Source organism: Pyricularia pennisetigena, chromosome 1, assembly GCF_004337985.1.
Source record: "Pyricularia pennisetigena strain Br36 chromosome 1, whole genome shotgun sequence".
In the NCBI taxonomy this organism is placed as follows: Eukaryota; Fungi; Ascomycota; class Sordariomycetes; order Magnaporthales; family Pyriculariaceae; genus Pyricularia; species Pyricularia pennisetigena.
Window position 1 is genome coordinate 1,320,327 of NC_043740.1, and position 21,201 is coordinate 1,341,527.

The 21,201-nt window shown below is 50.3% G+C and overlaps 4 protein-coding genes across 4 annotated transcripts; 1 reads left to right on the plus strand and 3 right to left on the minus strand.

Annotated features, from left to right (window-relative positions):
* Window positions 1-5,827: 5,827 nt before the first annotated feature.
* Window positions 5,828-6,939, minus strand: PpBr36_06961 (uncharacterized protein; the record flags this gene model as incomplete). The annotated part of the gene is made up of 2 exons (XM_029894101.1): window positions 5,828-6,089; window positions 6,167-6,939. The coding sequence occupies 2 exons, from the start codon at window positions 6,937-6,939 to the stop codon at window positions 5,828-5,830; spliced, it is 1,035 nt and encodes a 344-aa protein (XP_029747902.1).
* Window positions 6,940-14,085: 7,146 nt separating this feature from the next.
* Window positions 14,086-15,881, minus strand: PpBr36_06962 (uncharacterized protein; the record flags this gene model as incomplete). The annotated part of the gene is made up of 3 exons (XM_029894102.1): window positions 14,086-14,201; window positions 14,266-15,612; window positions 15,701-15,881. The coding sequence occupies 3 exons, from the start codon at window positions 15,879-15,881 to the stop codon at window positions 14,086-14,088; spliced, it is 1,644 nt and encodes a 547-aa protein (XP_029747901.1).
* A 762-nt stretch (window positions 15,882-16,643) lies between these two features.
* On the plus strand, window positions 16,644-18,035 carry PpBr36_06963 (uncharacterized protein; the record flags this gene model as incomplete). Its single annotated transcript, XM_029894103.1, has 3 exons — window positions 16,644-17,279; window positions 17,339-17,526; window positions 17,624-18,035. 3 exons carry the CDS (start codon window positions 16,644-16,646, stop codon window positions 18,033-18,035), a joined length of 1,236 nt encoding a protein of 411 aa, XP_029747900.1.
* An 825-nt stretch (window positions 18,036-18,860) lies between these two features.
* Window positions 18,861-20,925, minus strand: PpBr36_06964 (uncharacterized protein; the record flags this gene model as incomplete). Its single annotated transcript, XM_029894104.1, has 2 exons — window positions 18,861-20,191; window positions 20,274-20,925. 2 exons carry the CDS (start codon window positions 20,923-20,925, stop codon window positions 18,861-18,863), a joined length of 1,983 nt encoding a protein of 660 aa, XP_029747907.1.
* Between the last annotated feature and the right edge of the window lie 276 nt (window positions 20,926-21,201).

Sequence of the window (21,201 nt, forward strand, 5' to 3'; positions counted from 1 at the left end):
CCACCGAATACCTAGATTGAAAATCTCGGTTTTCCCGCTTCCTTATGGTGGATGACAGAAGTTCCCCGCATCATCTTCTTGCTCACATCCTTAAGCGAATTGCAAGTGCCCTGTTGCAGACATCGCCGGCCTTGACATCCCGACCCCCGACCCCCGGCCTTACATTTCAAGAGAGCTCTAGGCACCCATGTCGCCCTCAAGATTTTCCTGCCCAGTTGAGACTGTGGCAGCTAGTCTAGAAGAGCCTGATTCTGATGCAAGCAGCGAGCCGTCCCGACAGTTCGGTTCATTTTTCCGATTGCGGTAATGCTTATCCGCCGTTCCGTCCCAGAAAGCAACTGGACTTCGGCCCAGTAGCGAGCCATTGGTACTTACTTCTCATCTTGCTGTGGTACTTCCAAAGAGGCCTGCTACTGCAAAGGCTTCGTCAACCATATCTTCAAGTTAAGTGCACACTCTGCGGGGCGCCTCTTGGTGAAGAGGGAACTAAGCCATGCGGCTTACTTTGGGTGATCAGGAAAAGCAAGCTTCAAGATTTGCACTTTGTTCATGGTAGTATTGAGTATGTACGTATGTACATACCTAAAATAACTTAGTCCAATCAGATCCACCATACCGCTTGTCGCAACCAGGAACCCTGCTTGGTTGCACTGCAGTGCAGTGCATTGCATTGCATGAGCCGACTCGCCCGGCCATTGTCACTGCCCTGGGGGCTGCTATTTGGGGGCCCAGTGACGAAGACGTCTAGAAGAAAAGGGCCGACTTGTTGGCTGTGCCGTCGCAGCAATGTGTTCCTCTGTCCCCCATTTGAGGTCATGTGTACCATAATCAGGACGCTTCTGTACACACCAACAATCATGACAATGAAACCCGACAGACCCTTTTTCCAATTCTTGCCATCAGCGTCTGGACCCCGCATCAGGAACTAAAAATGGAACTCGACATGTATCATGGACTTACCGGACCTGGTTCCGACCTGCCGCAATCGTCCAAAAAGGGAGATACCTTGCGGGCGTTGAGCTCCTAAGCGCCCTCAAGCGCTGCCATCTGATACGCGCGACTGCAGTCTTTAGATTCCTTTCTTGGACCATCATCCCATCCATTATGGCCCAGGATAAGAGACATGTCGGAGGGGCAAAGAACCGCTTATTTGAGGACCCCCCAACTCGATCCCGTCATGGTAACCACAGACAGTCAGGTATGTCCGACACTTTTGGTTGCCTAGGTCGAATCATTCTCAGCTAAGCCTCTTCGCTACCAGGTAAGCACCAGCATCCAGGGCACATCACGCATCGAACTAAGTAAGCAAGCTTTATTCTGAGTTCTGACTCTACGGTACGTACAGTGCACTCTTTCAACAAGACCATGCAGTCCCTCTCCATTAAAGATCCGAGACAAGGTCCCCACAAAAAGGTCTTGTTGCCGCATCAAGTTCGGGTGTTAACTTCGGTTATTGCAATGAAGATTATGATGACGATATGATTATCGTCTCTCGGGGAATACAAAGAACATGGGGCTCAATATACATTTGTATTTTTGTGAATTAGAATTGTTTAATTGAAAGAAGAAGGAGAAAATGCAGAGTTGAAATAAAAATAGCCACAAGCTCGTCAGAACCACAAACTCAAAGTTTAATAATAATCTTAATTAGCTTGAGGTCATACAAAGCGTGTCTGTAAGACAACATTCTATGTAATACAGACTGAATTCTGCTGGTGCTGGAGTCTGACCAATAAAGAGACTTCATGACACGCGCTTAGTATTACAAGTACTTTAAAACTGTTACCAGAGAGCTATTTCAAGAATTCAACTCGAATTCCAGCCCATTGTCCCCAGCCTGCTCGACATCGCCAACCAATTCGTTCCTCACCGTAAAGTGGAGGAGGCCAAATGTGCTGAATTGCCACACTGAGATATCATTTTTTTTCTTATTTTGCACATTGAAAGCCCCGCAATTTTGATTGACCGCAACCTNNGGACATACCTGTCTTCTCTCTTCTTCTCCCAGTGAAATGTGAAATGCGGCAGATCGGTGGTTCTCTAATTTCTCCCAAGCTTGCGAAAAGTTTGGGAAAAAGGTGAAAGGGTGGGAATCACAAGATTTTGAGGGGCGGCTTTTGGGAGACGGGGGGCCCTTGGGGGCAAAGGATTTGGGTGGGTAGCACAAGTACCCAGGTCTTTGGAACCGAGGAAAATCAAAGTCGACTTTTGTGCCACCCACCTTTCATCATTTCCCCTCACCCCCTTACCAAAATGCTATTTCCGCCCCAGAGGGACAAAGCTGAGACACACAGAATGCCACAGCCTACAAAAGCTAGACTAGCGTTCTGGCTTGAACAAAATCTCCCTGACGTGTCTGGATGTGGTAGTCAGTGAGGCACACCCCCCTTTTATTCATCTACCCAATTGAACTAAACCGTGTCTTGGTTTTTGAAGACCTTCTCTTTTCACGTAAATAAAAAAAGGAAATACAGGTCTCAGAGATCCTTTTTAGTGCCTAGTCTAAGTTGTTGATGTCGTAGTGTTGTTACTCACATTGCGCCATGATTGCGTTGAGGGCTTCATGTCCCCCCGGTCGTACTATAACTACCTGCTGATCCATTTCTCAAATTGCTTTGAGAAAGAAAGCCAAGGGTTATCAGCATGTATCAACGTCATTATCTGGGTGGCCCCATCCAACAGCTCCTCGGCTGTGTGGTTTTTGGGGTCTTTGTTGATTTTGGTTCGTCTTCCTATTTTCAATATCATCCTTGTTTTGGCACTACCAGCATAGATACCACCTCCATGTAGGTAAGAAGCTTCCTGATCTAGAACCTACGCAAAGCTGATGGGCTGGTGAATGAGAGTAACTCAGTCAAAAAGACGTATTTTGTCCCGTGACATCCGACTTGAGGCACTTGGAAAAGGCCATAGTTATCCTCATCTACTATAGCAGCCGTTAGAATGAGTCCCAGTCGCCAGGGCTGGGTCGTCCTTTCACGGCCCTCTTGTCTGTGCTCATCACACTCGCGTCAGGCCGTGGACAAATTTGTCTCTCCATCTTTTGAGCTGTGTCGGGGTTAGACAGCCTGAAATTGCTGTTTTTTTTTTTGTTTTTTCCTGTTCAAAACCCTGTCCACAGATCTGGCCCGGACCTGTTTGGCTGCAATGACGATGAGAAAAGGAGAAATAAAAGAAAGAAAAAAAAAAGCCAGGGACAGGGATTTGGCCGTCAGCTCTTTTTTCTGATTTTCTTTTTTGTGGTCTATCGCCCCCCCATCCCCGTGGTCCTGTCTTGTGTTCTACATTTCTCTGCAGGCTCCCATTTGCTAGGGTGGATATTCCAAGCATGTAGAAATGGTTCGACTTTGACGTGGTTGTGATGACGGCCAGGGGGGGCCCACACACCACCTTTTTTTTTCCCTCTTCCCTAGTGTCTGGAGTTTGGAGAAATAATCAATCACCCATTCGAGCCATCTTTTGTGGACTTTTTGTTATGCACACCTGTGCGTATAAAATAGTCTACATGCCCAGCCAGGCTTGATAAGTGATGTTCTAGATTCATTTTGCGGCTATGATTTGCTTTTGGATGTTGGGGGAGGTATTGCATATGACCAGCATACGGCTGAGTTGATTATCTGAGTGCTCCACGTCGTTCTGCTCTGTGGCTTGATTATGTTCGGGATGAAGTTGTGATGAGGCCCGTACCCTTTTGAGACCAATGACAAGGGTTCAAGGACCCCTAGCAAGCCTAGCCGTAAGGTTAGTGTTCGTACTTCGTATGTACTTCCGACGGGATCCACATTTTCCGAGGTAATACCGGTAATACCAAGAGTAATAATACGCAGGTAATATATGTCTGCTTTCCCAACCACTAACGCCATTCGATATTCAGTCCCACGGCCCAACTCTGACCCACAGCTGCTGCAACACAGACAAGTCCAAAAAAACACCCGGTCGGATACCGGAACCGTCACGACAACAAACAGCAGAAGTATGTGTGAACTTTTATTGTTTGTTCTTAGCTATCAATTAATTCCGGCGCAGAGTAATTTGCAGTTCTTGTACTCTGTCTAACGTAGACAACTTGTCAACCAGGGTCGATGCCTGCCAAGCCCAGGCCTAGGTAGGCGGTCAACTGCTCCTGCTGGGGAGTCCCCTGGTTATAAAAGGACAGGAAGCAGGGCTCTGGACTCCCGGATGTTATCGCAAAACGGGAAACCGGTGAGTGTGATTCTAGAGATAAGAAGAAAAAATAAGAGAAGAAGAAAACGAAAGCAGCCAGTTTATATTTGATCAAGCAAAAGGATTTTGCACGCCCTTGCATGTCTTTGACGGGAATTTTTAAATCAGATCAAAACGCAGAATTATTCAAAGATCTATCTAGCTGAGAACTCATTGCTGCTCACAAAAGGCGTACTGCCACGGGGTGCTCCAGCATTTTTTTCTCCAAGCATGTAATAAGATGTGCCTGAAAAGTGGATGTGTTGAATGCATTATATTTCTCACCCTGGTTATCCTCCTCCAAACCCCTCATCTACAGTCTCTTTCTTCTTCCAGCCAGTCTTCGATTTGCCCAACATACGATGCACCCTCCAGCATCGTGCAGCTGTGAGCCGGTGGGAGGATGCGGAGGCGGGGAGCAACATCCATGAGACCCGTCGGCAAATTAAAAAAAAAAAGAAAAAAAAAAAAAAAGAAAAAGCGCGAGCGCAACAGGCTGAAGAGGAGTGTGGGCATGCGAGGAACAAGACGTGAGGGGAGGCCATGGGGGTAAGGGTATCAAAACTCCCGAAATCGACCTGCAACCCATGCAGCCCAGAGGCCCAAGACCAACCCCCGGGAAACGCCACCGAATACCCCCGGTAGCCAATCATATAATATGTACTGAGACGAACAACATTCACAGATATGTGATCATCATTACAACAGGAAAGCCCCTCCAAATGAGAAAGAAAAGAAAATGACCAAAGGATATGACATATATATATCAGACAAGTAGTGCAAGTACATGGAGTAGATGATGAAGTTCAACATCAACGCCCCAAAATCCTAGCAAAGCCTGCGTTCTCGCGAGTTCCAGTTGCTTGCCTCGGCAGGAGGCGAGCGAGGAGAGCAAAGGGAAAACAAAAATTAATCTGTCTCGGACGCGCTCTCGGGAGCCTCTTCAAAATCCCCCCCCCGGGGATGATGCGCGGCCTAAGCGAGAAAGGATTGACGCCCCAGCTCCCGGATGGGAATGTCAAGTGACGACGGGGTTCGCAGAAACGGCCCCACCTGGACAGAGAGAGGAGGCCGGGGGTGTTGGAGCCTGGAACTGAACGCGATCCTAGGGAGGAATGAAGAGACAGAGGCATCGGGCTGCGTAAGAGGGCAAGAAGAGATCTTTGCCATCCCAAGTTAGTTGCAGCTGGGTGACCCGCTTTAACAAACATAACAGCATTGCTTTGACGTACGTGATACCAGAGATCAGATCTATGCGATATATGATTTTTTTTTTTTTTCTTTCTTTTTTCACCCCTTTTTGAAATTGTTCACAGCATTCAAATAGATTTGCACTAGAAAATACAAGAGATGAAGCCCAACTGACTTTGAAAATGAGCAACTGAAAACAAAAGACAGTGCAAAAGCCCCCGAATGTTCAAGCTGGAGGTCGCGGCGTACAGAAAAAGCAAGATTATCACCCATGGTGTAATGTGACTCCTAAAAACTCCCAAATGAAACCAAGCGGAATTCCATCTCGTTTGCTGCCATGTCGCCATCCTCCGTCGAGAATGAGTTCTTATGTGCGCTCACCACGACCTTGTTTCAATGTATCGAATCTTTTTCCAATCCGCCGGACTGCTGCTTACAATTTGTTCTCATCCTCCGGTTTCCTGGTACCCCGGCCCCTGTTCTTCTGCTGAGCCTCAAGGGATCGTAAGTATGCCAGCGCACCTGGGTGAAATTTTGTCTTTGCGGCCGAGGTTTTGAGTCCCTTCAAATCAGTGTGGTTCTTGACATGCATAATAAAGTTGTCCAAGCGGTTTTTGACTCTGTGGACCTTGTCCGGGGGCATGAGGTCGAGGCACAACTCGCAGGTGAAAATGGTAGCATTCTCATCGTGGTTTCTGTGGCAAATTGGTCAGCATCTGCTTTGTCCTTTCATGCCTTTTTTGCTTGTTTGTGTATCCAGGCGATTACTCACTTCTCGTGGCGTTTCAAATGCTCCGGCCTGGCATAGGTGTTACCACAACCTGGGAATTTGCAGTCATATCTACTTGCTGGAATAACATCGTACTGAATCCCATGAGCTGTCGTAGCCACCCGCCTTGGTTTTCTACCTCGGGTGCCTTTGGGCGAGGTTCTCCTTCGCTGCTTATTGCGAACAAAGGCTCTAGGCGAAGGTGTTGGCGACATTGAGGCATTACCAGCCGCAGAGACGGGAGAAGGACAAGGACTTTCGAAGAACGGAGGAGTAGGGGCGTCGTAGGACCATATGGACATGGCTGATGGTGATTCTGTACCTCGAACGTGATAACCATGGTTTGCCGCTATAAAAGGGGCAGATGTTGAGAAATCCGGTAGACTGTGGTGGAGTGGAAAATACGCCGGAGCTGGACAACTGTCTCTGTAATGCGGGCCACTAGAGCATCCCCCGTTGCTCTGAGAAGGGACGTGTACGTAGTCCTGAGTGATGGCCGAAGGCATATGCACATAGCCCTGAGTAATGGCCGAGGGCACATGAACATAATCCTGGGTGATGAGTGGAGGATGCGGCGACATGTTCATAGAAATGCCGTGGAGACCATAGTGAATAGAGGACGCGGGCCGTGATGGCGGTGAGTGGCAGGCTATAGATGTTGCTGATGTACGGGTTGATGCCGGACTCCCTGAGAAGTCTGAGGACGCGACACTGGAGAAGCTGCTGTCCATGTCGCCTCCGTGTTCGTACTTCAAACTGGGGAGGTAATGATCCATGCTGATGATGCAGTAGGATACAATTATCTATATGAAAAGCCGGATACGAGAATAATGTGCTTGTTCTTGGGAGGTAATGATGCTAATGATGATGGGGAGGATGAGAGAGTTGGAGTCCTGGTAGTGGGAGGGAAGGCCTGAATAGTTATACTCGACATAGACGCCAGAGGTGACGGCGGAGTGAAAGGCAGTAAAGGATGTGGAAAGAGACTGGAGTAGGGGTAGAGGGGTGTGCTTAAGCAATTGGAGACGCCCTGGTCAACAAGGAATAATGAAATTGAATATGGAAGAGACATACCCCTGGTGTGCAATATGAACGAGGGGCTAGATGGGGAAAGCAGTAGAGCCTCGAGCTGGAATGCTACGGCCCACGATCAACGGACTGCAGCCACTTGCCACGGAGATAAGAAATAGTACTTGTTCAGAACATGTTGGCCGATCTCTTTGACACCACCACTACCACCATCAACCAGCACTGACCTGCCCTTAGGTTTGCTTGAAGCCCTTTGCATTGGTTGCATTGATATAATGTTTGAGGACTTGGGCCTGGCTAGTCTAGACGTTTCATTGCGTCAAGACAGACTGACAACGCGGGATCTGGTGTGGAGAGATCTGGACAAACTATAGAGCAGAAACAGACAGGAACAGGGAGCGCATAAAGCGGAGAGAAGGGCAGAGCAGGAGTAGACACAGCCGAGTGGGGGATAGCTTGTTCCTGATTTAAGCTCTGATTTTGCAAGGGGCATTTCCATTTCCAGGTACCTTATTGTGGGTGGGTGCAAGATCGGCGTGTGGATGCAGCAGGTACCCTACCAGTTCTGTATTGCCATACTACCGTACTTGTAGCACCTGTAGGTAGGTCTCAAGGCTGACTTTGACCTTTGGTCTGGTGGGTCCAGATAACCAAGATCGCAATTTCTATTTTGTCGACCAGTTGAGGAAGGGGTAAGATGCCGGGGTAAGACGGGCTGTGAACGTACTGTATTGCTCGGCGTTGGCGGTGCACAGCCAACTACCGCATTTGACAATTACTGCAGTGTAACGTTGTTAGCACTCACAACACATCAAAAGAAAGAAAAAAGAAAAAAAAATTACTGTAGTAAAGACACCTATGTAGACGTCAAGACTTGTATGTCGGGGTTAGCATATGTGTGTGGGCTGCTCGCTTCTGTTCTCTAGTCTAGCAGTAGTTGATCGAACGTTGAACCAGTCTAGATAAGACGCTAACACATAAGCGCGCCGTCGAGTGCCGATTCCAGTTAAGGTTAAAGGTATTGGTCAGCTTGACCGGATGAACACGCATAAATGAGGGATATGACCAACCACGGCCCGGCTACTCATCGGAAGTATTTCGATGTAGATCAATCAGTCAGTGCCGAAGTCAGTGCGACTGTCGTATATATCTCCATAAGCATCTCAAATTGACACTAATTGAAACCTGGAATGGACACCCAAGCATAGGTCTGGAATGGAAATGGGCAATGATTGCCACAGTTTTGGCACACAATTGAGCGCCCCCGGACTCTGGCGAACGGCTGGCCATGAGACATTGCCCCGGGAGCTCTGTGCTGACATCAACTGAGGACGTAGCTGAAATCTCTTACAACTTTGAGGGCAATAGGGAGCATTCTGCGAGTAGACTGGTGTCCGTCTTCTGGGCCCGCAGTCCGGTGGTGGCTTGCTCGCTATTCTTTATCCGCCCTAGCTGTCGCTGTGCTTGCTCTTTGCACAAAATAAGGAGACTGAATGAGCACGGACGATCCTAACGTCAGAGTGACAGGCGCAGGATGAGGATTAGAGGGGTTGCCAGCTCTTTTTTGGCGACAACATCAAGCAAAGTACGAAGTACGGGGAGCGGACAAACTACGCTTTGGAGAACACGCGCGAGTATGGTCTAGCTTAGGCGATAGATAGGTAGATACCTAGGACAAGAGGTATAAAAAAATAAAATAAAAAGTAATGGAACGATGGCTAAGTTGGGGTCGAAACAAGGTTGCTCGGAAACGCCGCTCGTCGTAGTCGTCGGAGCGTTTATTCCTCGTCTACTTTTGGTTCGGTCAAGTAAACGTGGTTGCGGGAACCAAAAGTGTAGCGTGGTCTGTCAACGGTCGCTTTCTGTCTTCTACGGCACAAGAAAGCAGCGTTCGATGTTTGTGGTGTCTTTGCCGCCTTTTTCTCGCAAAAGACACCTCAAAGAGTATTAGCTTGGCCTGGTAGGGTAATTCATCAGATCGACCGTGGCTGACTGCCAAGCGGAGCCGTCAGACCGGTGAAAACGTCAGAGAAGAAATGGTATGAGCCACCAAAGGTTAGTTAGTGGGTTTTTGCGCGACACAAACAGCGAGTGCATGGGCGACGCGGATATTTGGCGTTGCTTGGGGCCGCCCATTTACCGCGAGGCCGCAGCCAAATGCAGGTCGGGGAGGGTAGTGGATGAACCGGTAAAGTGATTTTTAAATCGGCGACTTTGGATAGTACAGTTGTAAGCCAAGTTAGGTTTTGATATTGGGTAGATACTGAATGACGTGACCATGTCCACTGTAAATCATCCCATTTCAGCCGCGCTGAAAGGAAGGTAAAGCAATTGATGACAGACCCTGAATCGCACAAATGGGAACGGCGGGACCGACACGCCACGCCACGCCACCATCGAGCGGTGGTGTCTTCTGGTTGCCGTCCTTTCCTTCATGGATCTCAGCTGGGTGATCAGATTTGGTAGTGTAGATGGATGCTGACTTCCCTGCAGGGCAGGGCAGGGCAGGGCGGTTTGGCGTTGGCGGCCCCTTGGGTGCCCTGTGCACTTTGCAGTACTAGACAAGGGTCCTTAGAATCAGGGCTTAGCGGGTCGGATCAAGGCCGACCTGGGCTACAGTGGGGGGCCAACCATACTGTACCATCCTGTAATTACTATAGCAGTTCGTACAGTAAAGAGTAGAGAAAAGTCAGTCAAGTCTTGGCTAAAATTCAAGCACCGTGAGATCCTAACAACCTCCACTTTGCCCCCGGCGCTTACATCTGGTCGTCTTGCTTCTCATCGCTGCAACCAACAGCGAATATCAAGCCGTTGGGCGTTTATCGCGGGGCAGTCTAGGCATTTACGATATTCATTTGATGTCTTATGCCTCGATGGCTTTCTTTCCAAGTGCTGCTTCGCCCTCACGCGTCTGTCTATCCTAAACAGTCAAGCAGTTAGATCGATCGCCGCGGTTGGTTGGGCGCGCAGGAAATAGGGCTAGCCAGCAGCAGGGGCCTAGTTGGTCTGATCAAGTTTCACGCCTAAAACACCCTTTTGATTAGTTCCAAATTGGCATCCACTCCATCACATCTGACCTGACGTGGTGCGCGGGGAGGAGTTTTTTTGCTGAGGATAGTGCTTTGGCAAGCAAGTTGGCAAGTAAGCTGGCAAGCGACCATGATACTGAGCAACTGGCAGCAGCACCCTTCTACGGGTTCTTTCCACCCCGAGAAAGAACAATCGTGACCACGATAATTACCGCTCGCTTTGTTCATATCTGGTCAAAGTATACCTACGCGTCGCTCACAACTATGCAGAAATGTCCTGATGCCCAAATGAATGTGGCGATTGTGCCAAGTACTACTAGCAGAGTGCCACTTGCAGGCAACCCCAGCCCTCGGCATGTAGCACCCCTTGACATGCGATGCCTTCATTGCCAAGCTGCCTATTTGCACTTATCCCACTTCGGCGACCTCCTAGGGTAGTTCGGCGATCTCGGATCCTCGGATGTTCTCGCTCTGAATCCAATCACCTGCTGCGATAGACCTAGGTGTTCGCTTTGGGTGGGAAAGAGCCCCCGGATCCTCCATCCGAGCGATACAGCTCTGATCGCCTGCCTCTTTAAGGTTCGGAACTTGATAACAAATCACCAACATACTAGGCACATAATGAGGATGGCTGATGGATGTTTGACTTTTTGGAATTACAGAGCCCCTGAGTCCGGTAGAAGTGGGCAGAGTCAAATGATCCGGGCAGTTTGCCCCTGCCATTCATCGTCATCAAGCACTCAGCATACAGGCAGGCAAAGAAAAGCAGAAAGTCCATATAATAGTGGACCACGTTTAACTCAACAGATCGGGCTATCCCGTACGAGGTATAGCATAGGTTAAAGGGTGTCAACCCGAGACCAAAAAGATGATAGCTGTGGTCACTAGCTTGGTTATTCTGTCTAAAGCTCTAAACGTTTTCAAGGGCCATAGGAAAAAAGCTGCGATGCATGCCTTCTGTATGGCGAATATACTCTACCAAGCCCAGCCAGTGCTATCTGGGCCTCAAAAGGATACCTTGAATATTTTAGTGTACATGGTCGAATAGCTCTAAGCTCGATCAAAGGCCACTCGACATCAGTCTATGTCCCCGTTCCTGATGTGAGGGAGTCTTCAGGCCGCTGAAACCTTCCTTTTTGGGCAAGGTCTGGAGCTAAAGAGACAAGCACTAGCAAGCAATCGTACTTTAGATCCTACGCCTCCCTTGATCAGTCATGTCAAAATAGGTATAATTCCTACTTTTAGTCTCCCATGCCGGACTTACCGACATCAAAATCTTCGAGTCTAAATCATCGGTCCCGTCTTCACACTTGCGTATTGTGTCGTATTTCGTTTTCCATCTGTTAGCTTATCAGAAAGCCTAGACTAGTCTAGCTAGTTGCAATATCAAATCATCTCAGCCTCTCCAGTTCCATCTACTAACTCAATCTTTCCACTTTCTTTTGCTCTTCCTCTTACTCTTCTTCACCTTGGAGTTTCCTCTCGTCTGCATGCACACTCCCCCTCTTCCAACCAGCACAACCCTGGACGGTGTCGGCGGTAACAGTGCCAACATTACCCATGGAATTTTCGGAGTAACTGCGGATAGCAAGTCTTCGCCTCGCTTCCTCCACCCTAGCTAAGTCTGGCCCAAAAAGAAGGCCATCCAGAAAGAGGTCCTCGTGCAACCTAGTCCAGCTACGTACCCCAATCAAAGATTGGAGCGACCTCGTTTACCCATGGAGACGGGCGCAAATCAGGATCTTCTAGGAAGATATGTGGAGTGTCAAGGATCGGACCAGACGGCTTTCTATCCTGGATTTTTCCATCAGTCTTGTTGGCCGTCCAGTGTCTTTTTTTTTTTTTTTTTTTTTTTTTTTTTTTTTTTTTTGCGCTTCAACAGACCACTTCATCCCCGCTTGATCGGTAGTGCATGGCCGCAAGAGTTGCCTGGACCAGTCAATCGCCCAAACTAATGTGGCCATGGAAAATAGACCAATTGGAGACAGGCAAGTGAGTACTTACCCTACTATAGCATCTACCGCATGGAAACAATCTCCTGATACGGTTGTTTAAACTGCTTACTCCACATCTAAAAGGGTAGCCAAACAGTTCTGGTTCTTTTGCTTTTACTTTTTTTTTTCCTCCCCCTCCTTTCTGCCGCTTGCAGCTACCGGTTGACTGGGCATGAGAATACGGAGCAAATACGATATCTAGAAAAGCAATCGGGCCACACCTTTCCCCAACAACAGGTATGCAGGTAAGTAGGTATCTGTTGTCGTGGAGCAAAACTTCCGCGCCTCCGCCAGACAACAAAAATGAAGAAAAAGGCAGCGAAAGAAAATAAAAACTTCCGTCGTCGGAATATAGTTTTATTTTTCATTTTTTATTTTCTTTGTAGGTTTCTTTTTTGACATGTACTACTCGATGCAGGGTTCAGTTTCACGTTATAAGCAATACATGAAGTCGGAATTGTCTTGTGCTACTTGAACTTTGCATCTTTGATGCCTATACACCCTCTGTTCCTTACTTTTCTTTTTTGTCGGCAAAATTACGCCTCAACTCGCTAATTCATGTGATCCATGTTCTACGCGCCTATGGAACGGGTGGGGGGCGCCGCCTGCCCATTCTACGGGGAATTTTTTTTTTTTTTTTCTTTTTTCCTTTTTGGCTCTTCTTCCTTCAGCCCCCACCACCACCACCATTTACCAGAGAGCCAGAGAACTTGCAGAGAACATTGTTCATACTACCCACCCTTCCATCAAGGGAAACTAACCAAAAGCTCACGCACCCCACACAACCCTTTTGTTTTGCCGCTTCACAGTACTGCGGTAAAACCATAATACACGTTCAGAATGCCTTATTATGACCCCAATGTCGTACATGTAGCCCTATTGTTCGCGGAATAGAATCTCCTGCATTATAGACAAAAACCCCTCGATTTCAACGAAAATCTTTCTCAAAGCGTACGTAGCGCCATATTGGAGGAGAGAGAACAACCTGTTGCAAGCCTGCTTCGCTCTGACAATATCAACGGGAAATTGGAAGGGGTGCCTTTGTTGGTCCCCCATGGGCAGGTTATTGAACACTTACCGAGAGGATGGTAAGGGTTGTGATTGGTCCATGCTCCCAGCAAGTTTTCCCCGCCCATCATAGCCACAGCCTGTCGCCCAATTTCTGTACTGTCAGTTGTTGGTGGGACGGAGATAGAGAGAGCGAAAGAGAAGCTTCGGCTGAGGTGAGTAAAGTCACGAGATGGAAATATCAGTCGGGTTAAAAATCAAAATGAGTGAAATCGGGACGAACCAGAGTTCTGGACTAGCATGGAGCCGGCATTCCGTCATGATCTAGGATCAGGAACAATAGCCAAAGCTACTTCGTAGATACAGAGCCCTGGATACTCGGCCCTAGAACCTTGAGATCACTCCAAGACCACATCAATGCATTTCAGCAACACCCAACTTCTTTGAAGAGCTGGTTGTGCCAGAGGCTGGAGTAAGTTTCGTCATGGCAAATTGCTACAGTGTTGCTCTGCCTGCATAATCCATTGAGAAACCAACCCTTCCCGGCCTGCCGTCCCACCCAACAGTGCCGATTAAGCCGGTAGGTCGCGCCCTTGGCCGTTTATGACAAACCTCCACCTTATACCTAGGTTATGCAAGGCTCTCCCACGTCTGTAGCATTGCTCCGCGCCCCACCAAAATAAGTTGACAGAGTAAACTAGCTAGTCGTTTTTGATGAGAATCGCGGGCGGCCGTTGGGGTCGGCTAGCCGTCGACCCGACCCGCCAGGCAATATTGCTGCATGCTATGCGTTGCCGTTTAGCGACCAACCGCGGACGGCTGTGTGACCTAAGCGCGCTTCCGATCCACTCTAGTTGTGGCCCTATTGTGCCTCGTCGCCAATCTCGACGTCCGACATCGCCTCGAGGACCTCCTGCATTTCCTCCTCGGTAGCTTCGAGACCAGATGAACTCATGATTTTGGTGTTTTTCTCTTCGGCTATAGACAAGGACACAAGTATCAGCATAGCTTCGCATATGACCGCGCACATATATGTGCGTACCGGGAAATGGGAAAAAGGCGGGAAGGGAGAAATCAAGCTCACTCTTGGGTTCAACCAATAGGTTCTCTTGCACTTCGCATTCCATCAAAGTGGAGCCCTCTCCAATCTGGCTGCGCTTTCCGAGAATACACCTTACAAGCCTGCAGCCCTTCCCCACGACGACACCGTCCATCAGCAGGCAGCCCTGCAGTTTCGCGCCCTCCTCGATTTTGCAGTTGGCGCCAATGACGGACTCCTTGATTGACACCTTTTCCTCGACAATGACATTGTCAGCCACCAGGCTGTCGGGCCGAGTGATGGTCGTTCGGGGTCGTACGCCTTCCGGATACGCAACCTTGCGGGAATGCGCAAAGGGGGATGTTGCCGCTGCGACGCCCGTCTCCTCCAGTGAAGGGAGTTTAGCGAGCTGGAGTGAGACCGAAAGGAGTGCTTGTGCTGTGTCCACACGGCGAATCAACGGGTCTGTTGGGCCGGACGGGTGAATATACGCCGTAATATGAGGAACTTGGAACTTTTCTGGGACAGAAGAAAGCCTCTTCGGTAGTGTAGGTCTGTCGGCCTTGGTAGGAGACGGTGGGCTGCTAGTCTGGGACGTCTCGGATGATTGCTCGTCGCTGGACGTGCCCAAAATACGGTCCAAGCCCAGCTTGGCTCCAAGTCCGTTCTGCCAGGTGGCTTTGGCCCACCAACCGACAACATCTTCGGCAATGCTCTCCATGTGAGGGTTTTCCTTGACAAGATCCATCGCCCAACGTGGGAAAATGTAGATGTGCGCATCCCGATGACTTGATACCATCCGTATCCTGGAGTGAGCACGAAGCAACCCGTGGCGTATGGGGAAGCCTTCGTTGTCATCCGTTATGTCGTTGAGCGTATCTTTGGGCATTGAATACACCACGTTCTGGAGTCGCGTCAGTACAGAGTCCTTGGGTGGTGTAACCGGCAGCTCTGGGCTTGTAGTCGTGATGACAAAATCTGTCTCCTCGCCCTTGATAGGGCTTGCTTTAGTGTCGTACCACACGCCGAGACCACCGCTGCGCGGCTCATGAGTGGACTGCTGCTCCGTGAACATGCCGTCGAGCTTGGCCGACTTGACCATCCATGCTTGGACCAGCTGATCGCCACCGAGCTCACATACTAGATCGCAGGGAAGGACAAAGAAGTTCTGAGTCACAGCCTCGCGAACCTCAGGAAGACGCAGAATATCTGCGGTTCCCGTGTTGTATGTGAGGTCTTTGGGGGCTAGAAGAGTGGGTGTTGGGAGAGGTAAGCTGGTAAGGAAGGGGTTAGTCTTGAGAGAGGCGTTGAGAGCCTCTTCTGCCGTTGGCGGGCAAATAAGGGTGATGTCTGTAGAATAGTATCAGGCAGTTTAGTTATCATCCTCCCTTAGTCCGGGCTTGGAAACGGTATGGATCGAATATGGTAGCAGTCTCACCTGTGATTCCCACCCTATAGCAGAAACTCAATGGATACCAAACCATTGGCCTGTTTGCTATGGGCAGCAAAGCCTTGGGGTTCTCATCGGGATTCGTGGTGAATGTAGGAAAAGACGAGCCCGGACCACAGAGAATCAAGGCCTGCAGCCCAGGGGCCACGGCCGTGACGGCGTGAGGCATGATAAAGCAATTGATGGCAATCGTGTTCAACGGTAGTTAAGCGCGCTCTTTTTGGCTTGATAACCCTACTCAATTTTTTTGAGATTTCTTACTTTTTTTTCACCCTTCTTAAAAAGTCACTGTCGTGATGCTATATCCAATGCTGAGTCATTATCTGACTGACAATTTGCTACTCTAGGGATTGAAGCAAGCTTTCTATGCCAAAAACCAATCCCACTTCGAACTGCCCCGCGCATCACGTGCTTTGCATAACATCTTCCATTCAACAACCCCCCGCCCCACTCTCTACAATTGACCCTCGGCCAGCCGGGCAGGAAGGTGCGTCATCCCAAGCAATACGCATTACGAAGTGGAGACTTGAACACTGGCACCCGGCCAACCACCGAAAAATGGAGTACCGCAGCCCCCTGCCTCAGCTCAGGCACCGTTGTCAACATTATTACCGTGTACCTAAAGACCTGACCGACCTTGAACAGCCTCCCAGCCACTTTATATCATATCGATACTCGACCAGAGTGGACAATCCGTACAGGACCGGCCCAGCCTCAATTGAGCGGCACGTCCTTGCGCACGTCCATATTGCGATAGTCAGCTGCCTAGGTACCTGACCAAGGCGAATACCGACATCTATCGAATCTCAAAAACAGCCACAATCCCAACGGTCAAGCCCGCGATTCGCGCATGTGCACGACTTGTCGTCCCATCTTTGTCAATCTCGGCGACTGGCATGCAATGAACCTACGGCCACCCCGCCACCAGTAAATGTCGGATCAACGCGGTTCCTCTCGCCGACACGGCGTCTGGACTCACTGGGTCCCGCTGGTGCTGACCGTCACCGTCGCCACTGTCGGCATTGCCGCCTGGGCATGGAGCCAGCGCAGCGACGATGACGACGAGGTCCCCAGTCGCCCCAACAACGGCGGCGGCAACAACACGGCATCTTCATATGCCCAACATCAACAAGGCGACCAGCACCTCGATTACGAGAACGCAGACTATGGTGACAACCCACCCTACGGCGCTGCGAACCGCAGCCTCGACGTGAAGACGGGCGCCGACGCCCACTCCGAGGGCGTAAGCGGTTGGGGGACTCGCATGTCGGGCGCATTGCGTCGCACCCCGAGCCCTCAGCAGTTCCTCGACAGCGCCGGCAAGACGGTTGCAGCTGGCGTCGCCGCGGCCGGTGCCGCCGTCGGGAGTGCCCTCGCAGCCATCCGCGAGGAGGATAAGAACGCCTACGCGGACCACGAGACATGGTCGGAGGAGGCTGACGCCAAGAAGAAGGACAAGGGATCTTCGTCGAAGCACGGCAGCAAGAAGCGCAAGACCGTCGCTATAGTCGTGTCTGCTGATATGCGTATGGATGAAGTCGACGAGGACGGTTTCCACGAGCATGCTGTTAGTAGCCCGTTTGTTGAGTGTATCTGTATAGTTGCTAACCCTAGGTTTTTTTTTAGTCCCTGCTATCACACATTCCAAAGACCGTCGACTTCTCCAAGATCAAGCTTTTTGTTCTCATCTACGCCCCAGGTCTTAAGGAAGCCGGAGCTGACTCTTCAGGCAACCTTCCCCCATCTCTGAGCTCGTCATTCTCCAATATCAGCCACAACCAGGCCCAATCACCAAAAGACGAGAAGACGCCCTTGTGAGTTTATAACCATCTCCCCTGCTCAGACTCCAACCCCCTTGAAAGCCTCCCGTTTCACTCTGAAAACCAGCAAACATAACTGACCCTCCAAAAGACAAGCAGCGACGGCGTCAAGCCCAGCCTTCAACGCAATTTACAGCCAAGCCCTCGCCCTCGTGGAGAAAGAGACCATGATCCTCCCCTTCACGAGCTCGACCGGCTATAGCCACATCCTGCGCCACCTCCAACCAGACGTCGTGTACCTCCAAGAGTCCCTGTCGGGCGAGGAGGGCATCGTCGTCTCGCAAATGCAGGCCTGGCTCAACAAGGAGATCATCCTCGTCGTCGGCGCTGACAGTGGCAGCGGCGGTCTAGCGGACAGTGAGTCCGAGGTGGAGCGGCCCAGTAAGGGCGTCAAGAAGTGGTGGCAGCGCGAGGAGCGCGTAGGCAGGGGAAGGGGCGTCGTCGTCGTGGACGGTATGCGCGTTACGGACGACTGGATCAGGAGGGTCCAGGGTCGAGAGTAGATATGGGGTGGATTTCAAAGGTAACGGGACGGATATGGACGGGGGGTTTTTAAGCTCATACGATGAAAGGGATTGGACAAGGGTTAACGCAAACTTGGGTTTTTAGGAATTGCCTGTGAACTCGGGGAAGCACACCTGCCTGCCCCTTGCTGTAGTGTAATGTCTTTCGAATTTAGGACCGTATATACCACGATTGATCTTGATTCAAAAAATACCCAGAGCCTTAGCACTCTGCATTCTTGGTAGTGAGAACAACGGCAGGCCGTGGTAGGGTGGCTTATTTCATGCTGCGATATATGTCACCATTGCTGAGGTCACTCTGTACAGTAAGGCAGGTGTGGGCGTGGCGGTCGATCCCTTGGCCAGGGTGAACCATTTAAAAACAGCCCGAAGTCTCAAAAATAGACTTCCTCCTGTAAGCAAGTCAGGAAGAAAAGGTATATACGTAATAAATCAGGAAAAAACAGTCTGAACTTAATCCATCCGTTAAAGAACACATCTAGGATAGGGCAAGCATCCCCAGCTATTCGGAACGCCATGGTGCATGGATAAGCATGAGACGCGGCGTGATTCAATGCCGGGGAAACACTTGGCACAAAGTTTCTATTTGCTCAAATTGTTGTCTCTGTATCTGTCAAAACAGTGCAGTTGTATTTATCCAAATAACATTACCACCCAGCCGGATCCATATGCAGATAATGACAGGAATAGACACAAACGCCAAACGCCTAATCCGTAATCGCCACCAAAACGAATGAATGCCACCAAGATCACAACAAAAGAAATGAGACAGAAAAAAGAACCTGCAAAAACAAATATAATTTATTAGATGACAATCCCCCTCTGTTTCCATCCATTCTTTCCCTTCCAGGCCAGCATCACCAGCCCGCACGCGACCCATACACTGCCGCTCATACCCCAGAAAGTAGAGGCATAGCATTGCTTGCCGTAGCAAAAGATGTCACCGCCGCCGCCCGTGTCTCCCGCTTGATAGACGGCTGAGTATATTAGTCCCCACATCGTCGCGCCGAGGGCGGGCATTGTGGCGACGATTCCCCAGTTCGTGGCGAAGTTCTCGACGCCCCAGATCACGGTGATAATGATAGGCGTAAGGCTGAAAACAGCACCATAACCAGCGCCGACCAGAGAAGACACTATCCAGAACCGCTCGCCGTGGTTCTGGACAACCCCCGAAGCTAAAGTTGCGAGTCCCGCCGAGAGCAGGATTGCAAAGAAAAGCAGGAAGACCACGCGAGAGACGGAGAAACGACCTCTCCGAAAGACCCTTCTGACCCATCTCCCCGATCCAGGGGATGATGGTGGTTCCAAGATTTGGGACGCTGTGAGTTGGATGTGCGCAGTATCCGGGGTAGGAGCAAGCAGGTCCGTCAATGTTCCCGTTGCAAGCCGGGCGATTGTGCTAGTAATTCCGACCAGAGAGACATGCGTTGCAGCAGACGTAGGTTGAGATACGTGTGCCGTTGTGCCTGGTGGAGGGTAAAGCGTCTGGATCACAGTGCCCAGGTTGTTGATGAAGGCTTCGCCAGGCCCCACCATAAAGAAAAAGCCTGCTGCAAAGAGCCACATTGTGTGGTCAGAAAGAAAGCGTCGCGTCTCGGCATTGAGAACCCACTCCTTGACTCTCCGTGCCTCGTCGCTTGCACCATCATCAATGTCTGCAGCCTCCTCATCGCCGTTCTTCGCGGTCGGACTGAGTAGACCGACAGACTCGGGTGCAACAGCGGTTTCGTCGCTAGAGCTATTGGTTGCCCGGTCGTGATCGTCAAATGGGTTGGACCTTTCTCCAACGACAGCATTGATGGTTCCATAGCCGCCCGGAGCTCGATTGACTCCACCAGGTGTAAAAAGCACGCTGCTATCGAGCAGGCCACTGCGCTCAAGCTCCTCAACAGCATTGTCAATCAGTTCCTCCTCGTCGACTATGCGAAGGCTAAAGAAGCCAATGACACCGACTATTGAGAGCAAAATGGCGAGAAACATGAAGTAGCGAACAACATCTACATCGCCGCGAGTTCCGTTAGGCGCGCGTTCATAGAGAACCCGGCTGGCAATCTGACTCTGCCACATGCCGCTAAGGCCAAATGAGGCTATCGGGACAGCTAGTGCCAGTCCGCGATGTTTCCCCTTGCCAAAGTCTGAAAGCAAATTCGATGATAGTCAGCAACGCCCCGTGCTTTGGGTCATATTGTCCGACTTCGGAAGACGTGAGTCACTTACTCTTTGCGCACGTTGCAACAGCACTTAGATACATGCTGGCGGTGCCGGTACCAATGCAGACAAAGGCCGCGATCATGAGTGCGTATGTAAACGGTCCTCCAGCCTTGGCGCCCAGAAGGTGCGCCGCATTTGCGTCCCCATCATTTGCGAAGCGAATTCCCGCATCCACGTGCATGAAAACAGCCGCCGCCAGGGAATAGCCTGCTCCGAATATTGCTGCTGCCCCAAGCGACAGTGGTGCTGGCCCTAGCCGGTCGCAGAGGTACCCCAGAACGGGGACGGGGAGGTATGATGAGACGGATCCGGCGATCGCGACTCCATTTACTTCGAACTGCGAATATCGTAATCTTGATTGGAATATGTGTCCGTACAGGGAGAATGTGGTGATGGAGCCAGCACAAAGCGCTGACAAGATGGCTGATGCAAATGCAAAGTATTTTGCACGGGCGGTCGCGACCGCATTGCTATTTCTTCGGCGACGTTGGTAGAAAGATGTATAGTGTCCAATAGGAGATAACGAGCGCGCAGAAGATCCGTCCGATGTCGATGGCGGGCCAAAGGTGGAAGCTGTAGCGGCAGAGGCCGAGGAAGAGGAACGCTCTCGCTGTCGTGTGCGACCCAGAGATGTAGGTTTAGCCGCCGGCCCAGCCATGACTGGAAGGGGAGATCTGAGAAATTTCAAGTTGTGGTCGTTTTAAGCATACAGGCAGGTATGCGCTCGAATAAGCTCGAAGGGCCTTGGTTTCGCGGATTACGTTTGCTGGTTGAGATAACAGAGTTCACCGTCGCATACAGCTGTTTGGATGCAAATTCTCACGCTGGGATTGTCGTGGTCATGGCTTGGGGCGCTGTCGACAGAGGCAGACGCAGGAAGTCTTGAATTTGAGTGAGGGGAAGCCAACCAAGCACGGCGATAACAATAACCAAG